This window comes from Echinops telfairi, unplaced genomic scaffold, assembly GCF_000313985.2.
Source record: "Echinops telfairi isolate 266 unplaced genomic scaffold, ASM31398v2 ScPeMD7_21;HRSCAF=78, whole genome shotgun sequence".
In the NCBI taxonomy this organism is placed as follows: Eukaryota; Metazoa; Chordata; class Mammalia; order Afrosoricida; family Tenrecidae; genus Echinops; species Echinops telfairi.
The window spans coordinates 1,688,680-1,710,607 of record NW_022103918.1 but is presented as its reverse complement, the minus strand read 5'-3'; the positions used below and the strand labels follow the sequence as shown (position 1 = coordinate 1,710,607).

The 21,928-nt window shown below is 39.0% G+C and overlaps 1 protein-coding gene across 3 annotated transcripts in view; it reads left to right on the top strand.

The window, feature by feature from the left end:
• Window positions 1–21,928, top strand: part of EPS8 (epidermal growth factor receptor pathway substrate 8) — a 237,029-nt gene that overhangs the window by 174,834 nt on the left and 40,267 nt on the right. For all 3 annotated transcript variants that reach the window (XM_045288418.1, XM_045288420.1, XM_045288419.1), the window contains 7 exons: window positions 1,998–2,071; window positions 3,342–3,468; window positions 5,946–6,034; window positions 6,410–6,484; window positions 12,828–12,976; window positions 14,800–14,980; window positions 18,572–18,690. In XM_045288418.1, coding sequence (XP_045144353.1) covers window positions 1,998–2,071; window positions 3,342–3,468; window positions 5,946–6,034; window positions 6,410–6,484; window positions 12,828–12,976; window positions 14,800–14,980; window positions 18,572–18,690 — 814 coding nt within the window. The remainder of the gene's footprint in view (window positions 1–1,997; window positions 2,072–3,341; window positions 3,469–5,945; window positions 6,035–6,409; window positions 6,485–12,827; window positions 12,977–14,799; window positions 14,981–18,571; window positions 18,691–21,928) is intronic.

Here is a 21,928-nt window from a genome sequence, read left to right as displayed (position 1 = left end):
CCTTTAAGACCCCAGACGCTATCTCTTCTGATAGCCGGATGCCATCTGATTTCTTCACCACACTGTGCTATGGGGTTATAGTCTTCAGTGACCACTTCATCAGGGTAGGTATCTAGTAAGGTTTCTTAGATTAGGGTGATGACTACCTGTGCGCTCCAGATTCATTAGTGTATCGATGCACTAATGTACGTCCCTGGTCCAGTCTAGAGATAGCATTATCCTTCCCATTGGGGAACATTATAAAGCATCCACACGGACATATGGTAATGCTACTGAGAGTATCATTAATTTAGCCAATGTCATTGGATTTGAAACACTGTTTAGAAAAGAAAATGTACATGTTTTGGACAACTTTTTAGATCAAAATACTTGTACAAATAAAAAACACAAGTGACTAAACATGCAAACAGTGAGGATTGGGAGATAGGGCAAAACTTTTAACAATGCTTAGTCACAATGCAGAGCCAGAACATTGCCAGACAAAAACATATAATAAAAAAAGCAAAGAGAACATAAAAATAGCAAATATATGGTAGTCTGCCCTGAGCTTCCATAGAATTGTTAGTTATTGAATATTTTGATGTAGTTGTTGTTTAAGACTTATTCGAAATTCTTAATGACTATATTTAAACTTCAGTTTACTGCTTTCTGTAGTGTACACCAAGCCAAGATCATCACTAATCACTGGTAAAATAGCAATTACTTGGCAAGATTCCATACATATACATTTTTATTATATTAAAAATTTTATTTAGTAGCCACTAGTTAGGTTTCATGAAATTTACTGATCCTTTTCCTTATTCTTTTTTGGGGGCTGGGGGGAGGCGTATATTCCATTTCTGCATCATTTAGGTCATGTGGACGCATATCAGTACAGAGTTTTCAACACTTTTTGCAGTGTTTTGTATTGAATATCCTGAGTCATGATGATGTATCATGAGTTGTAATTTTCATTAGTCATGATAACTTCTCCTGGTCTATAAGTGTGCTGTGAGTTAATCTACTGTGAAATCTTTGTAGCATCTCTGTTTAGTGGTATTGTGGACTGACTCATCCTAGGAAGTTGTTCACAATACTGACTTCATGAGTAACACCATGCTCCAGCAACATCTGGAATGCTCTTGAGACATTTATTCTTTCATTTTCCAATTCCTGTATAGGTCTGCTTTCACAGCACATCCATTCAAACTAATGAGCCAAATACTCTAAGTTTAATCTTACTGGTAACTAGAATTTTAAGAACAACTTACTATCAGAATGTCCAAACCTTTATTGCAATCCCGATGTTAGAATAATATAAATTAGTCTGCCTTGTGGCATTGGAATGTGGTTGACGCTTTTTAAAAAGAAAGTGCTCACATGCTAGTTGCGATTCCTTTCTTGTGTGGGCAGGCTCTTTAGTTCTAACCCACTGGTTGCTCTCTGGGAGAAAGTGGTAGCAGTATGCTTTTGTAAAGATCCACAGCTTTAGAAATCCCATGGGCGCATTTCTACTCTGTCCTGTAGGGTAACTTGACAGTAAGCTTCTTTGTTGAGGGTTTGCTCCAAGGACTCTGGTGGCATAGTGGTTAAGCACTTGTCTGTTAACAGAGGAAGTGGGCAGCTTGAACCCACGCGCTGCTCTGTTGCAGAAAGACTGGGCAGTCTGCTTCTATACGGATTGATCCTTGGAAGCTCTTTGGGGAATTTTACTCTGTCCTATGGGGTTGCTAAGTGTTTAGAATTTTGTTTAGTTTTGTGGGTTGGTTCCACAGGGAGGAAGAGGGCAGAGTGGAAGTGATAGGATAAATCACCTTCACAGAGGTAGGAAGGTCCTGATTGTAGCCTTGCCCAGGTGCTTCTGGTAGGTGTGGATGATGATGCCATTCTGGTTCCTGTATCTCTCCATGTAGGTGTCCTCATTTGTAACAGCCCCCCTCTTCTAGGCAGTTCTTAGCTTAGTAGACTAGTATCTCAGAAGCATCAGATCCCAACATTTATGCTATTCCTTTCTGTAGTTGAAAAACCAAGGCAGTATCAGGAGCAGGAAGAAACACCTGAGATGATGGCAGCCCGGATTGACAGAGATGTGGTGAGTAGAGCAGTTATCCTTCGGCCATTGTTTTTCGTTTTGCTTATGTGTTACAAAAAGTCACAGGGATAAAAACGTGATTGAACAAAGATGGTTTATAGAAACTACTTTCTACTTCCAGTCATGCCCTCTGAATTTGTATTCTTAAAAAACAAACAAACCAAGCAAATTATTTTTGCCTCTAAGCCAATATTTAACACAATGGTTTTAGTAAAAGACTTACATATTAACTAGTTGAAAAGAAGATTCTAAATGGTCAGAGTTGAGGGTGGTGGCAGTGTTTTACCCCCTTATAGTTTGTAACTCATATTTGAAAAGCCATTACACTATTTGTTCTTGACATTTATTAAGATATATTGTAGCATGTCTGGAAATCAAACGTTGTGGCATTTTTAAAAGACTAGAGATACAAATTTTAATGCTATATAAATGATAAGGCAGTATTTGCTTGTTTCTTTATAGTTTACTTAGAGAAATAATGTTCTGATATGATCATAGCATATCATGTTAATATAATTATTTTAATAATATACTTAGGTTACCATTTTAGACTATAGTCTTACAGAGACAAATACTTGAAGGAATTTGAAATTTGAAATTTATTTCTTATGTCATTTTCTCACTGCTTATAACTTAAAAGCATATTTATTTAAAATTTCTAATTTTAGAGAAATGTCAACTTTTACACACTCTAGAGAAAATCAACATAGAAAATCCATTGGATCCCTGGATTCCAATGATCTATTACTGTGAATCATTAACTATATATTTGCCTTGTTGAGACTTGTATAAAGCCTGTTATTACAGCTTATTAGTTTGTTTGGTTACAAGAATATTCTGTATACCTTTTGTTGCAAGAAATAATATTGTCATTACTATATTGGAATGTTTATTAGGAAAACAAAAAACAGTGTTTATATAATAAAAGCTTCTTAGAATTTTATTTCTCTAGCATTGTGTGGGAGAACACTGGAAGAATTAGAGGTAATTGAAAGTAACTATTAATCTGAGAAGATATTGTGCATGCTTTCTTGATGGGCATTAAAAAGAGCAACACTGAGCTTAAAAACTTACAAATGTCAGGCTTTAACCACAAGTATATTTAGTTCAATTCTTTTTCTTAGAATTAGTGATAAAATCAAAATTACCTCTGAGAATGTTCATATTTTTAAAAAAAACTTTATGATTTTTTTTTTGCTATCAGTATACAACCAAAGCAAAAAATAGTTTGCTTTTCTTTTATGCTTTATTCTACAATTTTTAATTCTAGCAAATCTTAAACCATATTTTGGATGACATTGAGTTTTTTATCACAAAACTCCAAAAAGCAGCTGAAGCATTTTCAGAACTCTCTAAAAGGAAAAAGACTAAGAAAAATAAAAAGAAAGGTCCAGGAGGTAAGATGGATTTTTTCCCCCCTAAACTCTTCTAAGATCATCAGACTTCTGGTGCTGGGCAAAGATTCTCCCTTTGCGAACTGCTCGACAAAATTCCATGTCAGGAGAACCAGTAGAACATTTTTAGTTTACGTGTAGCAACAGACATTTAGGCAAAGTTCATAATGTGTCCAGGGAAGAATTCACGTTGATTCTGAGTTTGCTGCAGGGAAGAAAGCCCTAAAGAATCCAGGGCGGATGATCCCTTCAGGACCAGTGGTGTGAGTGGTGATACTGGGAGTGTGGAGGGAGGGTGGGTTGGAAAGGGGGAACCGATGACAAGGATCTACATGTGACCTCCTCCTGGGAGACGGATGACAGAAAAGTGGGTGAAGGGAGACGTCGTACAGGGCAAGACATGACAAAATAATAATTTATAAATTATTAAGGGCTCATCAGGGAAGGGGGAGCGGGGAGGGAGGGGGGAAAATGAGGGGCTTAAGTAGAGAGCAAATGTTTGGAGCACGATGAGGGCAATGAATGTACAATTGTGCTTTACACAATTGATGTATGTATGGATTGTGATAAGAGTTGTATGAGCCCCTAATAAAACGATTAAAAAAAAAGAAAACCCTAAAATGCTTACCTAACTCACAGAGATGCTAAGATTCAGGTAGTGACCATCTGTCTTTAGTTTCATAAGTTAAATGTTAAAGAAAGTCATAGCTTTCTTTTTCAGATTTAGAATTTTATTGTAAATATAGGATATCATTATTTTCTTAAGTGTATTTTCTTACTGAAATAATTGAGAATATGGATTTAATTTTTTATCACAATTTCAAGAAGGCACATTCAAAGCATATACAAATTAACGCAAGTATGCTGCAGTTTGACTGTGTCCTCCAAATGTGTAAAATTATCTTTAAATAATGGTTTTTCATGATTCTTAGAATAAAACAGAATGGATTGAAATCTATCAAGCATAATCAAAGCCCTGAGCTGTCATGTGGATTCTGACGTACAGTGACCCTAACCAGACACAGCACTATTACGTATAGAAGCAGACTGCTATAGCTTTTGATCATGGGTGACTGGAGGGTTGGAATTGCTGACCTTATGTTAGTAGCTGAACATTTAAATACTACCAGAGCACACCTAATAATAACACTTAGTAAATAAATATTCTTTCCATTACAGATAACTTCCAGTTTTTTCTCTGGCCCATAGCTGCTTTTTAAGCATATGACGTACAGCTTTGTCTTTTCAATGTATAAACCTAGAAGAACCCCTCCCCAAAATTATGATTGCTTCCTGATACCTGAAGCCACATTTTTTTGTATTCTTTATGAAGGGTACACTGCTCTCCACGATTCAGAATCACAGAGTCTCTTAACTTCCTTCTCCAGCTTATTAGCTGACATCAGTTCTGTTTTCCCAGTATCTCCTGCATCCAGTTATTCATGTTCTCATTTTTAGAATCAGCATCTCTGTCCAAGGCGTCATCATGTCCCCAGCTTCCTAACCCATCTTCAAGCCTATGCTCTTTCTAAAGTCCTGTAGTTCTGCAATGCAGAGTCATCTTCAGGGTCTAAGAGAGTCACTTCATCCTTCTGCTGTGTAATGTTAGTTCTGTGTCCTGTTGATTTCAGTCTAACTTTTCACTCTAGCAGGCAACATCATCCAGGCTAACCTTGAACTACCTATCCTCTCTCTCTCATATTTCTCTGCTCTTTGTTGTAGCGTGTAGATGCTGTTTCTTTTCTTTATGTTTGTGCTCATTGCATTCTTATTCAACCATGATGTTTTTCATGCAAACTTGCCCTGGAGCAGACCTTTCATATTCTGTCTTAAAAATTGTTTTACCCATGAAATAAACCTTAGGTATACGTTTCTTCATCTCCCAACTAGATGCAGTTATTTTCTTTAATACTTACTGGGTAGTCACTGTGTATATTTATTCATTCATATCTCCTATTAGATTTTAAGGCATAAGGACAGAACCTGTAATCCACTCATCTTTATAATCTTCACAGTGATAAATACATCCCTGGCATGTAGAAAAGACATAATCGTTATGAAATCGGGATAAGGAATGCATCATGCATAAGGGTTAACAAGTAGCTCCCTGTTGAGTCACCTTCAACTCACAGAGGACAAAGTGTGGTCTAGTGCAGCTGTGCTCCACAGAGGTGTCACTAGCTGGTCCTTCAAGAAGTTGGTTGCCAGTTCTTTCTTCCTAGGCACTCACATCTCAATGGACAACTTGACTCTCCATCCTTTCCGGTGCTTTAACCCTTTGTGCCGTGACTCTGCGCAATGGTAAAGGGATCCTTCTCAAACATTGGATCTTCTTAATTTGTTACCGTCAAACTATAAGATATGGTAGAGTAGCAGACTATCTTATGTATGTCAGGTATCAGATATATATTTATTTTTATTTGATAGATTGTCTTTGAACTCTGCTCTAATCTACCTTCTAACTCCATCTATTTCACTAGAGGGTGTTTTAACTCTGCGGGCAAAACCACCACCTCCTGATGAATTTGTTGATTGTTTCCAAAAGTTTAAACATGGATTTAATCTTCTGGTAAGTGAAAGCTATTTACATACAATTAAAAGATATACATCAAAATATAGCCAGCATATTCTTGATTACACGTTGAGATGAAATTGGTTTTGACAATTTTTATGTATGTCTCGATCTTGATTTCCCTTTAATTAGGAAAATAAGTTATAAATTATATGTCTAAAAGACTTTATTAAAAAATAATGAATCAATTTTTTAAAAGTAAACTTTCCTAATATGACTCTGCCCAGGATGCTGAGTATGCTAAAAGGGAAATTAAGAGAATAAAGATATCTTTCTTCGAGTCTGTTGGGTCCTTTTGAGTGGTTAGCTTCTGCTCAATTGTATCAATAGTAACACAAGTTGTAAAAATTTTCAATTTTTTTAATATTTTAGGCCAAGTTGAAGTCTCATATCCAGAATCCTAGTGCTGAAGATTTGGTCCACTTTTTGTTTACACCATTAAATATGGTAAGGTTTTATTAATTTAAGGAAATAATCGTTCTGGCTTGTTTTTGTAACCCGAATGGCTGGACTACCTACAAAGTTTTTATTCATAAATTGCATGGGCACTATGTGTTTTGCCATTGAAATTGTAGAATTTTAAAGCTTAAGAGAAGCTTAAAAAGTGTCATCTGGTTCAAACACTGTGTGTTGTAGCTGCAGAGACTGATGTTCCTGATTGAGCTTGGAAACAAAGCTGAGAATAAAGTTCTAACTCATGCTGATGTTCAGTACACATTAGTATAAAATATTTGATGGCTTAAAGAGTGTAGAATTTTTTCTTTCTCATGAAGCCGGCTGTCTTGAATGGTCTAGGGATGTCTGCATAGCTTTGCTCCAGAAACTACTCAGAAACCCAGCTTCCTTGGGTTGATAGGTTCCTTCAGCTCCTGGGCTATCTCTGTTTCAATCAGTGTTTTATTTACAGTATTTCGTTATCCAACCCATACATATTGAGAGCCTGCTATGACGCAAAATGACTTACTTTCTTGAAGCTTACACTGTGGTAGAGCAGCCAAGAACCTAGACATAAACAGTGCACAAACAATCTAGTTTACTGAAAAAGGAACATTGTATGTTGAAAGCACAACTGGGAAGGGAGGCAGGGAGGAGAATTGCTTGTGTGCCTGGGTGTGTCTGTGCGCATAGGCCATTGTACATTTGGAAAAGTTACCGTTTTAAATAGAGTCATCAGGGAAATACCTAAGAAAGTCCATTTGAGCAAAGGAAGTGAGGAGTAAGTCAGATGGATATCTGAGAAAAAATAATTCCAATCAGAGAACAATGGAAGTAAATGCTTTAAAGATGGTAACATGTAAGGTATAGTCTTGAAATGCATAGGTATTGCGACTGGAACAGAGTGAAGGAGGAATTTATCAGAATAGAGATGAACTCAAGCAGGGCACAATAGGTTGAGCTCATTAAGTGATCTTAAGGCCTTTGAAAATCGAAGGCTTTTCAACATTAGATGAAGACATGTTTAGAAACTTGGAGGAGAGCGGGTTCAGGGTGGCTATGAAAATGCAGGCTGTGGAGATTATGGGGCTTGGACTGTTGAGTGGACATTGGAAGTGGTGAGAAGTCTGCTTCTAGTTATAGACCGTAGACGCGGATAGATTTGCTATGTAAAAACTCTAGTAACCAGGGAGATAATAATCAGACAAAGACAAAGAGGCCACAGCAAAGAGTTTTGCATTTAAGAAGGAACCCTGAACTAAAGTAATTTCTGCTGATATCCACTTGGTGCCAGTTATGTGAACATCATTCTTCACATGCCCACACTTTATTACAAAGGAATAGTCCCCAGATGTGTGTGCTGTGCCCATCAGAAATGTCCAGGGGTCTCTCTAAAGGAAGATAATGAGAAAGGATAGAAGGAAACAATTAGTTTGGGCATGCTATTACGTGACAGGTATGGCGATATGGACCTAATACGCTACACTGCCCACCCCTGACCACTCCTGCTCACAGAGGAATAGAGGTTAGTTGTATGAGCTATCGTTTTTGATGCCAATACAATGGTGCACTGGGAACACTTTTCTTTGTAAAGTTGCTGGGTGGTTAGCGTGTTTATCCATCTAAAGGTTATACCACATGTGGCATATCCACGGCTATAGGATGCACCGCTCTCATTCCTAGATGTTCAATATCCAAGTTTGCTCTTTCCTTCTAGGTTTAATAAAATAGCTGTAGTTAAATACTTTATTTTCTGTTTTCAATTTCTTCTATTTGCATATAGGATACCAGGGTAAATAAAAAAGCAGTGGTAGTAGCGTTCCGGTTCATAAATTTATCCCAAGCAAAATGAGTTCAACATTTCTCTGTGACCAATGAATGGCAGCAGACAAATTCTCTCAGTAATTTATTTGTCTTCCTGGGAAAAAGAGGTCCAATCAAAGTAATGGCTTCCAAAAGTATCTCCTGCTCCATTGAAAGTCAAGGCAGGGAGGTCAACTCAGAGCATTGTATTGGCCTAAAGGGATACTCGTGATAGATTTTCTTGAAGGGCACACACTCGCTGCCCTAGAGTCAGTGCTGACTCACAGCGACCTCCAGCAGGTCTCTGAGCCTGTATCTATTTACAAACGTAAGAAGCATAGTCTTTCTGTCTAGGAGCTGCTGGTGCTGACCATGCAGCTCGCAGCCCAATGCGCGACCACTACACCATAGGACAGGGTTTATTGGGAAGAAGTTTTAAGAAAAGTGAAACTGCGTTGGTTAGCACAAGGAATGGGCTTCCCTGGGCTGAGGTATTTTTTTCTATCCCACAAGTGCACCTACTCATTCTCTGAGGGTGGCAAGGATGTCTTAGGAGAATTTCATTGGGAAATCCGACTCCACGTACCCTCCACCTATCCTGCGGATTTCACCCCTTTCAGACTTCTTTTTGTTTCCCTCCACTCAAGTGCGGAACAATTTAAAGGAACACATTTGACTCTCCCTAGGATACCCAAACTGCCATTTTGACATGCTATAATTTTTTTCATGATTAAAACATCATTTTATTGGGTGATCTTATAGCTTTTATAACAATCCATACATCAGTTGTATCAAGCATAATTGTACATATGTTGTCATCATTATTTTCTAAATATTTATTTCTATTGAGCCCTTGGTATCAGCTCCTCTTCCCCCACCCTTCCTGACCCCTTGATAAATTATAAATTTTTATTATTTTCATGTCTTACACCAGCCACTGTCTCCCTTCCCCCATGTTTTCTGTTGTTCGTCCCCTTGGGGGTGGGGGTGATTATATGTTGCTCATTGAGATGGGCTCCCTCTTCTTCCCCTCCTCTCCCCACCTTCCCCCTCACACTGTAAATTGTTTGCCATACTATGAATCGAAGCGTGCAGATGTAAACTCTACTTTCAGAAGAGTGTAGACTTAGATGGAGGTTATGTTGTGTATTAACAGCTTTGCATTTTGATATTTTTTGTTCAATTAAAGTAGCTGTGATTTTGTAGCAAGACTACTTGCTTTACCATTGTAATAGTGATTTTTTCATACTTGTATACAACCATCTTTCCTAACAGAACAGCTGAAGAGTTAGAATAATATTTAAGAAAACGACTGCTGTTTGGAGGAAACTGCAGAGAGTGGAAAGAACACCCGTTGACCTCACATACAGATAGACCCCACTTAACCTGGGATAACAGTTAACCATTCTTTCCAGTTCCACAAATTAGATGGGCCATTCCTCTTCTCATTAGGAAACGCAAGTGCGAGGGGCCGGGAAGGAGGCAGAATCTCTTTCTGCTATGTATTTCCCGCATGAGAGCGCGTCCTATGGTAGGAAGCAGTAAGGCAGGAATGTAGGGAGCAGAACAAATGGTTTTCCCTCGAAGCATCAAAACATCCAAGATTATAAGGAAACAGTAGCCTTCTGTGTATCATTTCTGTTGCTGTTAGAAAGGAATGAGAATGGAAGTCAAATCAAGCAATTAAGTTTCCGTAAATGTGATTTAATACTTAAGATGACCTTGCTCCTGACTTTTAAAATATTTCTAAAATATGGAGTAAACGGAATATTTCTCATGGACTTTACATAAAGATTACAAAAAGTGGGGGGAAAGTAGAGAAACCATGTAACACAACGGGGTCAATAGCACCCATCTTTCCTGAGAGGTAACTAGGAAGGCCTGACATAGATGCAGATTGACTATTGCTTCGCAAACATAGAGAACAGGTAGCACTACCAGTATGAATGAAGGCAAACAATAAGAGATCCGAAGATGAATGTCCAAGTCGATACCAGTAAGTTTTTAATGGTGCCATATGTTGTTGCTGTATAGAGAACATCAGATGTCTACTTCTCTTGTGATTATTGAATAATTGTTGCTATACAAACTCTTTTAAGGACTAGATAAGGGCTATCCATGTTCAAAGAAGCCAAAGCTACCTCCATGAACAAAATTTATATTCCTTACAACGTATTGATACAATCTTAGCTTAACTATGAAGAAATATTTACAAAGCTACCTCCTGTTCTTTTCACAATCTTTCATAGACCAATTGATGTCGAGTCATTATACACAGTATAGCAGTAAAATAATGGGACTAGCCCTGGTGGCATCGTGGGTTTTGTGTTGGGAGAAAGAGGAGGATTTCTACTCCCCTAAAGAATGACAGTCTTGGAAACCAACAGGTTTGAGTTGGAATCACCTTGAAGATGGCGAATTTGGTTGTTCTAGTACAAACAAAATAGTCTTTGTGATCAGATCAGAGATGTAAAACATGGTTTTATTTTATCTTTGCCTTTTTTCAAACTAGCTCTTTATTAATGATCTCCTAAGGCACAATACTTTTGCTGCGTCATTTACTGTTCTCCCTGGAAGGTCTCGGGCATTTTGCTTGACAAAGAGAAGGGGAAGGAAGATTGTTCAGGCTCTGTCATAGGTCAGGCAAATTCAATGGTTTCCCAGCTTGTAGGCCCCTCCCTCTCCCCTCAGCATGTATACACACAAGCACACCCTATTTTTACACAAATATCACGCCTTCTCCCTTTGTTTGCCAAATGTCCACACATTCATCACCCACAACTCCACCCTGCCCCGCCCTTGCAGGTGATTTTCATAGGCAGCTTTGCCAATGTGTTTTCACATGTTCCTGTAAAAATGTCATCTGTAGAGCACATTTTTAAAGATGCCCCCCTGGAGGACAGCAGTGGACAAGCGAGCATAGAAAGTGCACATTATTTAATAAAAACACAGTACACACAGGCACACATGTATTCACACATATCTACTCATATGTTGGGGAGGGAATGACGGTCTATAGCCTTTTAATTAAAATTTTTAAGTTTAATTCCTGTTGTTAAACTAGTTTTAATCTGCCCTTATTCTTTAACTCCCTTATTCACTCTAGTACTAATGGGGCTTGGAAAGCAAAAATCACTGTGCCGGTTAGTCAGGGTAGAGTTTATTTTTTTCTCAAAGAAAAGTTGACTTAATTTCCCATCTTTATCATTTTTCTTTGGTTTGGATTCATTCATTTCCTGATCACTGTATCTTCTACAATCCAAAGTCAAATAAGCCATGATTCAAGCCCTCCAAGGACAAAAAAACCTGAAAAACAAGCCGTACATTTCGTACACGGTGTGAACTACAGTGCATAAACCGTTTTAAGATGTGGTGGGCGGCTGCGTGGGCACGGCAGACCTCAGATTTACACACCTGCTGGGTTAGGAGGAGGTGGGTGTGAGTCAAGGTAGAGGCCGGGCCTTTAGTGCGCTGGAAACATATGCAAAGAGACTAACGAAGCATAGCATGCTCTGGTGCAAGAAGCCCTGTTGACTGAGTTATGTGTCGGGCTGCTAACCACAAGGCCGGCAGTTTGAATATACCAGCTGCTCTGTGGGAGAAAGAGGAGGCTTTCTCTTTTCATTCAGATTTACAGCTTCAGAAAACCATGGAAGGCAATTCTCCTCTGCCCTGTAGGGGGGCTATGAGTTGGAATCAATTTGATGGCAGTGAGTTTGGGTTTGATATTTTGTAGCTTAAACTCAGAACACCAGGATGACTGAAAGAAAATTGACTCACACACACATGACTCAAATATGTGTGTGTGTGTGCGTGTGTGCTATATCTTCTTGTGCTATATCTCGAGGCAGGAAGGAACTCTGCTTTCTGTTCTAGAAGAAATTAGCATCTCTTTAACCAGCATATTACCCCTGTGGAGACAATTTTGAGTGGTTTTGGGAATCCTTTTATTTTGCTATCAGAGCCTCACAGCTCTTGATTTGTTTCTATTACTCATTGACTTAGCCATATAAAATCAGGGGTACGTCCTGGAGTAAAACGTTGGGGAAAATACCCTTGTGTCAGAGTACCGATTCTTCTCTGCCCTTCCTCTGTGGGTCTTTGGATTTTTGTACACCTGTCGTACGGCCGAAAGACAGTCGTAACTGTGCACTTGAGCCTGGTTTTCCTCTATGATATTCATTTCTAGAACTGCTTTCCTCCCACATTTGGCATAATAAATTTACCAGTAAGTATATACATATATTGCAAAATATCAGGGATAATTAAACCGCTTAACTTAGAATTACCTGGAGAGTCAGTGTTTACAGGAAAAGTGCAGTCATATGAAAGTTGTTAAACGACTGACTTTTCATTCTAGATTATTAGACACTACTCGCCTGGGCCAGGATATTTAATAAGCTGCCTTATAATTCAGTAGTGCTTTGCATCAGATCAGGTTTAATTTGTGCATGTAAAAGCAGTGCTTGGTTTTGACATGAGTTTTTGGCAGTGCATTAAAAATATACACAAATAATAACATCCTGCTCAATTGTTTTCCTTCTTCATTTAGGTGGTACAAGCAACAGGAGGTCCCGACCTAGCTGGCTCAGTACTCAGTCCCTTATTGACTAAGGATACAATTGATTTCTTAAATTTTACTGTCAATGCTGAGGAACGCCAGTTGTGGAAGTCATTGGGAGAAACTTGGATGAAAGCCAGGTAAGTACACATGAGTTTAGTGCTGTACACCGGTCATGCTTTAAGTCCCATTCTTTGCTTTTTTCACAGCTATAGATTGTGTGTTGGGCTGCGAACTACAAGGTCAGCAGTTCGTACCCACCCAGCCTTGGGAAACCGGCAAGGGCAGGTCTCCTCTGTCTTATAAGGTCTGCATGAGTCAGAATTGATCTGATATCAGTGAATTTAGTTTTGAGTTAATGAGATTGGACCTTTTTATGTATGAAGAACTAGGTATTATAGAATGAAAAATATCTAAACTCTTAAAAAACTTGCAGTTTGAGTAGAGTGGAGGAGATAAAAATATATACAGTACAAAGCAATGATTAAACTCAAGCCCTCTGCCATCGAGTAGAGCTACCCTTTTGGCTTTCTGAGGCTGTACATTTTTAGGAGGGCAACAAACCTCCTTTCACTCCAGCGGAAAATAGGGTTTGATTCAATTGTTTTGAAATGAGGGCGAGGTTACATAACATTAAAGGACAAATACAAGTTGTTTCTAAGTCCCCCATCCGTAAGGGGATGGATGGAAGAACTGATACGTCCTTGTACTGGTGTCAAAAAATGAAGCCAAAGGGGCGCTGATTCTGCTATGTCAACTGTCACAAAATCACAAACAGGTGACCTAGGGCAGGAGAAGGAAATTGTGATTGTAGAACAATTTAAACCCCAACCAAAGAATTTTCGCCATTTAAGAGGTCATAATATATTTCCTGTGGATGTACTTTTTCCCTCATGAACCCTTGATCATTTATAAATTATTTTTTGTCATATTTTACACTGTCCGATGTCTCCCCTCACCCACTTTTCTGTTGTCCCTCCCCCAGGGAGGAGGTTATATATAGATCCCTGTAATGGGTTTTCCTTTTCCACCCTACCATCCCTCCACCCTCCCGGTGTCGCCACTTCACACCCTGAAGGGATCATCCGCCCTGGATTCCCTGTGTTCCCAGTTCCTATCTGTACCAATGTACATCCTCTGGTCTAGCCAGATTTGTAAGGCAGAATTCATATCATGATAGTGGGTGGGGAGGAAGCATTTAGGAACTAGAGGAAAGTTGTATGTTTCATTGTTGCTACATTGCACCCTGATTGACTCATCTCCCTGTGATCCTTCTATTAGGGGATGTCCAGTTGCCTACAGATGGGCTTTGGGTCCCCACTCCACACTCCCCCCTCATTCACAATGATATGATTTGTTGTTCTTTGATGCCTGATACCTGATCCCTTCGACACCTTGTGATCACACAGGCTGGTGTGTTTCTTCCATGTGGGCTTTCTTGTGTCTGAGCTAGATGGCCGCTTGTTGACCTTGAAGCCTTTAAGACTCCAGACACTATCTCTTTTGATAGCCGGGCACCATCAGTTTTCTTCACCACATTTGAAAGGAAATGTTTTGGGAATGGTGATGGCAACAAATTTGCAAATGTGCTTGACACAGTGGATGGATGGATGGATTGTGATAAGAGTTGTACAAGCCCCCAATAAAATGATTTTAAAAAGAAAAAACTAACTCAGCCTTTTCATGCACTAAAATGAGGCTAAAGAACGGTCTGTACCTGTTCTGGTTTGCCGGCAGAGTTTTAAAGGTGCACCTAGAAATGGATCTCATTTGTGACCCAGAAACTGCTTGTAAACACACTTTCTCTTTGAGGGTTAATAGAAGACATACATGTACCATCTGTGTCATTTTTTATTACTTACAATTTTCTCATGTCTAGCCTTTCTAAAGATAATTGTGATTGAACATGGACATGTCTTTATCTTCATTTTAATCGTTTCTCTCTGGCAATTCCCTTCTATAGAGCCGAGTGGCCAAAAGAACAGTTTATTCCACCCTATGTCCCGCGTTTCCGCAATGGCTGGGAGCCCCCAATGCTGCACTTCATGGGGGCTCCAATGGAACAAGATCTTTACCATTTGGCTGAATCGGTGGCAAATGTAGCAGAACATCAGCGCAAACAAGAAATAAGATTATCCTCCGAGGTGAGATTATTTTTTAATGTCACATTTTGTATGAAATCTATGTGTTCTCATTTAATTTGTCTGAAGTTTGTTCCAGAATCATTGGCCTAGTCTTTCCCTATCCTGAGACCTTAAGTTACCCCTCTCACACTTCTTTGTCATTTTGTGACGGTTGCCTTCTTTTCCTGTAAGGTTCACCCTCACCACATTGTTTCCTTATAGCCTGTCAACTCTCACCCCTGTCCCACACTAGGAGCCTCACCCTGGTGACCTCAGCCTTTTTGAATGTGCACCTGACTTAGTTCTTTCTAACTTCCTCATCTACTGTCAGACCCTGTCCATTCCCTGACCCTAGATACTTTAACTTTTCTTTTCTGAACTCTTCATTTCTTTTTAAATCATTCTACCCTGGGTAGGAGGACTTCAGTCCTCAGACTCAAATGACCACTTGTTCGAGGTAGTCATAAATGCATTGTATCTTTTAAGTTGCTATTAAAATTTAGAAGCTAATTCATTTCAGGAACAAATTGAGGAAATGAAATTGGGTGTGCCATCTCTTTACATTCTCTAAAAGTGAGTTTTTTTCTTCGGGGGGTGGTGACTTTTCTGTAAGAAGAGCAAATTGAGCATTGATTAAAGCAGAACCACTCCAGATAGGATGATCAGAACTTAAAGAAATAGATGAATGAGGTCTGTGTTGGAGAAGAAAAAGAATTATTCCCTTGGGGACCATGTGCAGTCAGTCAGTCCTGTGGTTGTGAATATTTGAGTAATATACAACCCATAGTTACAAACCACCCTTGTCCAACCTATTTTATTAAAATGCTTTGAGGCACCAACAACAGTTTATAATAAGCAATGCACACTACTTTGTGACTTACATCAAAACATTATTATGCATAGGGTTGCTAACCACAAGGTCAGCAGTTCGGAACCACCACCTGTTCTGCGGGAGAAAAATGAGACTTTCTACTCCTTTAAAGAGTCACAGTCTTGGAAACCCACCGGGACAGATCTACCCTGTCCTAGAGGGTTGCTATGGGTTAGAATTGACTTGGTGAAAAAGTGAGTGATTATATTAAGGATGTTTTAGTGTATCTGGAAATGTTCCCTTAATGTTTTTTTTTAAACTAAGAAAGGTACACTGTGTACAAAAACACACCTTTGACTGCTGTTGGTTGCAGATGGCACCTAACTCTTCTAGATTACTTACAAATTTGACGAAAATTTGGAACAGAGCTCATTTGTAATCTGGGAATTGCTTGTATCCAGTGAGCAATAGCAAGAATATTAGAGATTATAGGTTAACTTATTGAAATATTATAAGTAAAATATACTGCTTTGAAAGAAGAACGTTTTCTAACTTGCCTTTGCATGTGTCTACCTATCAAGAAGAGGTGGATGCCACACCTGCCTTTTCCTCTAAATGACGGGTTGAGAAGATGCCCTCACAGTCTGGGTGTTGGCTATAGACCAATGTCTGCCTCTGTGTTATAGCTCAGACCTCCTCGCTTGAATGTTTCTTTCCTGGTTCTTTCTAGAGGAAGAAATGTAATCAGACATGGAATTATGATCCATCTGTTGTTGCTATAGTTACAGCTGACAATTTTAAAGTCATAAACATCTCCAGTTTACAATTTCCACATCTTAAAAGAGAATATATATCCTTTTTATAATAGATGCCTCAGAAATTCACTGTGGTGGGTACCCCCACCCCCACTTTTGCATATTTGAAGAAAGTATTATATTCGAGGCTCCCAGTTTATAAATTAATCTACTCTCCCTGAATAAGTAATTTTAAACGAGGATTATTGAGACTTATCCCTTGTAATAAATGATCATTTTTCTGTTGTGAACTGTTTCCTATTTTATGGTTTAAGGGCTTTTTCGAAGGCTTGCAAAAACTGAGAAAGATGACTGCTGGCAGTCTGGAGGTTTTCCTGGAAAGTGGCCAAGTAATGGGGATTTGAAATGTATAAAAAATGAAGTCATCCCTAGAGAAGAGATTTTATTACACTTTTTCCTCCTATAATAAATCCTTTTATGACCAAACATGTCATTCGGGATCTGGTGATTTAGTTCAGCATTGAAAGGTGTCATGGTATTGGATGACAAATACATGTGGTAGAATTCTTCTGGAAGCAAGCGTCAGTGAGGTCATGTGGTCATCAGTTAGTCATTTGTCACCGATTCTCTCCTCCCTTCTAGGACCCACATTCAGGACCCAGTGGCTGCACTCTGTCACGTTCACCCAGGGCTTGACAAAGCGTGTGGGTGATCCTGAGCATTCTTGCACTGCTCCTTTCCTTGTAGCCTTTGATGAAAAAATTACTAAACATTTCATGTTTTAGCTCTCAGGGAAATAATAAAATGCAGAGACTGAACCAAAGCATGTATTTACAACCTTTTATTGTGGATAGAGTGAAGGTTTACAGCACAGATCATCAATTTTCTATTCAGCCATTCTAATCCACTTTGTTTTATCTCATAGATCGCAGTCGGTTCCTTTAATGTAACACCACATCTACCACTTCCTCCCTGTGCCTCCTGTTTCCATTTCTCCTCCTCCTGTTGACTCTTATGAACTTGAGCCAAAGTATTTAAATGAAAATAAGAAATTGTTTTGCCTTTGTGTAAGTACAGTATTGTAAATTATATTCCAGAGAAGTGATGCATTGTGGGTGTGTTGCTGTCAACACTGGTCCAGTGAGGACAGCCCACCACTTTTGCATCTGGAGATAGTCCGTCCTGCTCTTATCAACTTCATTATTAGTAGCTGTGTCTTCAAGACTTTCCTAAGACAGTCCTAATTTCAAGTGTTTTCCACTAGTGAATCCATAGACAGTTGAAATGCGCCAGGACTTCAGAGCCTCGATGTCTATTATGTGTCTCCCATGCTTCATCGTATATATGGAAACAGTTTGCAAAACGTTTGGATTATCTTTTGTTGTGTTTCACCATTTGTTTTTTCTAATCTATATAGTCTTTATAGTTTTAAAACCATAGGACTCATATACTTCAGCTCCCTTACTCTCTCTTAATATAGTAAACTCAATTCTCACTTCTCAATAAACTCACTTCTGACTTGTATTGGCATGCAAAAATACATGACTCCACATTGTTTTACTTTGGATGATCGAGATCAATGTATTGGTGTTTTTGTGCCTTTCTTAACAGTAAATCATGTGCTATGTAGTAGTCCTGCCTTTAAAGAAAAGGGATAGTGTGCTGCATGCATACAATGAGAAACACCTGAGGGTGCTATGCATTGAATGCAGCTCAGATGATCTTTCACCTGACCACTGGTACTTGCTTTGCTAGAGTGCTGAAGGTCTGTTTCTTTAACATCGACAGTCAAGGTTAAGGGTTTTCCCCCACATCACCTATTATGGAAATGCCTAAAGACGAAATTGATTGCTTATACCTGATCCTAAATGAGCTTTAATCTGGCACGAAGGGTTTTGTAATGGTAATTACTTCATTACATAAGTTATTAGCACAGTGATCAGTCAATTGGAAATTGCGATTGTAGTGGATTGGTGGGCTGTTTGTTGACTGACCTCAGTGCTCACGTTTGGTGCTTCATTCATCCCTCTCTCTGTCCTTCAACAGTCCAGTATATCAGAGTACCCACCACCTGATGGCCATGCAGCCAGTAGCAGCATTTACACAAGAGGCCCCCCACTGGATCAAGGCGCAGCTGTTGGTGCTGTTAAGCCAACTCCTAATCGGTAAGATTGAATGGGCAGCATTTGGAGAAGTGTGGGTAATTGTCTCTGCCCTACTGCTACGGGTAGGGACAGTGTCTGCATTGTCCACTGCTCTGTACACTTTCCATCTGTTAGTTATTTCATAAGGTCCCAGCCATTCTTGTGGAACTAGCTTTGATGAACAAAAGATATTTGGCCCTCAAGTGTGCATTTCCCAGTGCAAATGCCTTTGGATGACTTTTTCTTTTTAAAAAACTTAACTTCTGGCAAACAATCTGTGAACTAGGAGGAAGAGTAACTATTTTGGAACTCTCCATTAGTTTGCACCAACTGCTCCCTCGGGACTTTTCCAGCTCTGTAACTTTTAAAGAAAACAGTTCCCATCCTGCCCCCCACCCCAACAAAACAAACCTTCCTTTTTGATAGAAATGTTTAAACTAAATATTTTAACTAAGTCATTCCCTTATTTGTCATTACTGCCACTATAACTTTTTTTCTTGCTTCCATTCCTGTTTCATTTACTCTCTCAGAACTTTACTCTTCAGATGAATGTAGGCAGTGAAAGAAAACTGGATGGGGAAGAGGGAAGAGACTGAATGATCAGGCTCCCGTTTTCAATCTTGTTCCCCAGCTTCAGCAAGGCTTACACAGATACCAAGTCATATGCAAAAAAAAAGAAAAAAGGAGATGCAATATTGGTCACAGAGACATGGGGGGACAGTTATCCAATTGCCGCGGGGTAGAGAACTTGTCCCAGGGCTTGGCCTCCTTGCCCAGAGTTGTGTCTTCTGTTTTCAGTGTGCTCTCTTCTGAAGAGAATCTGAAGAAGATAGGGTTTAATTTTTTCCCTCGAGGTAATTTTAAACGATTTGCAGAAATTATGCAGGTATTATTTAATGGTACCAGCAGTTTACTCAATTGAGTACAAAGACGATTCAGCAATGAATAACATTTTGAAAATGCCAACATATGAAAATTGGTTTTAATATATACTCAACTTTTAATAGTTGTAGGTGAAAACCTGTGTTTTTGTTGTTGTTAATGGAAATGTTGTCTCTTTTAAAATTGAAATTTCTTATCAGCTTTTTATTGTGAAGGTTTACTGAGCAAATCAGTTTTTCATTCAACAATCCACACGCCTTTGTTTCATGTCACTGATTGCAATCCCTGCAAGGTAACATCACTTAATCACCCGAATCCATTCCCTCTCTTTCACTAATAACCCTTTTGAACTTTGCCTTTGGGAAAATGCTGCCCTTTTAGTCTCAAATGGTCGATTATTCTAAGGTATGAGTACCCTCTAGTGTTACTCTTCTGATCACTCACTGCCGCCAAGTTGACCCTACTCATCGTGATGCTCTAGAACAGAAGAGAACTACCCCTGGGTTTCTGGTGGCATAAGGGTTACACGTTGGTCAGCAGCTTGCCCCACCAGCCCCTCTGAGAGAGAAAGATGAGGCTTGATGTTCTCCTAAACAGTTCAACTCTCGGAAACTCTTGGCGTGGCGTGGCTCTGAGTTGGGCTCGACTCCATGGTATTGGGGCTGTAGGCTTCTGAGGCTGCACATCTCACCGGAGCAGAAAGCCTCCTGTTTCAAACTGCTTGATGTTACAGTTCGCTGCCCAGCTCATCACCCACCACCCCACTGCCAGGGGCCCTCCTTTGTCTTTACAGCCTCTTTGGCTGGCTGAAATTTTTAAGTAATTTCATTGGCGTTCTTCATGGAAGCTCACTGCTTGTCCTAATAAATTGTTTTTCCTTTCCTTTTCCCTTAGAAGGGAATATTTTTATAAATTATTTCAAATGAGCAATTCTCATTGTGTGTTCATTCTTAAAGCAACTCTAGTACATCAGACTAGTATGTAGTTAGAAACCTACTTGAGAACATATTTCAAGTGTATTCAGAGTCAGTACCTGTTGATCTAGAAAACTTTGTTCCTGTTCCATTTCTATATCACACGTAGTCCATTACAGGCACCACGTGTTTGTAGATTTATTTTATTAATATATTAAATGACTGAGTAAGTGTATGATTGTATAATCAATATTTCAGAATTATTACTTCCCTCTTCACCTGAAAATCTATAAGGGATAATGTTACTGATAAAATAATCATCCCTCACTTATTTGGGGCAAATAAGCACAAAGTCTTTTTATGTTTATGAAATGTTAGGGTAGTATAGCTGCTGACTGATGCAAGCAGTCAGCATGCTCCACTGTTAACCAAAACGTTGGAGCTTCAAGTCCATCCAGAAGTGCCGCAGAAAATGTTGAGTGAAACCCAAAATGTAGGCACCGTGAGCGTGGAGCACAGTTATACTCTGACACACCAGATCACCGTGAATTGTGCTTGAGTCAAGATAACTGGGCATTTTGGTACATTTGGTGATGCTGTTGGTAAGTATTGAACTGCTAACCGTGAGGTCATTGGTTCAAAGTCAATAGTCAGTCCCGGAGAGGAAGATGAGGCAGTCTGCTGCTGTAAAGATTTACAAAACCTTGGAAGCCCTACAGAGGGTCACTGTGCGGTAGAGTTGACCCAACATTGAGTTTGTTTTTTCATTTTGGTAGTGAAATCTTTGTACTCTAGATAATTTTAAATGGATCTAGGTAGCTCAGTTAAGGTTCAAATTTTTTCAAATTAAAAATTAAGTAATGAAATAATATCTAAAATTAGGACTGAGGACAGAATTAAATTTATGAAGTGGGAAGGTTGATACTACAATGGGATGTCAGGTTTGTGTCTGAGCAAAATGTAACATTGCTAATTTGCTCTCATTAGGAAAAGGACGATGTATATAATTAATGTGTGTATGCATATATAGTCAATTCCTTAGGATAAGCAATTTTTTTTGTTTTTTAATTGAATTTTCAGAAGTATTTGTCTGAATGAACTTTATATTAGATGTGATAGCTGATGTAAAGACTTTCCTTACTACTCTTTTTTCACTCATTTGGTGAATGTCATGGTAAATTTCATAAGATTTCTTCTAGTACTCTAATTTTTCACAAAGTTTACACACTCTTTATGATGGTTTGCCAGCTACTACCACCTTGGGGTTTTTTGTAAATGCACTATGTAATTTTTTATAGCAACCTATAATAAACAATGGTTATAGCAGCACTTATGGAAATACGTTCCATGGTTGGCAAAGAAGGATCCTATAATTTGCGAACAAGTGCAGTAATCTTGGATAAATAGGAAATTTAAATGTAATTCAGTGAAGAAAATGTCATGAAGAGATGCGTAGATATGCA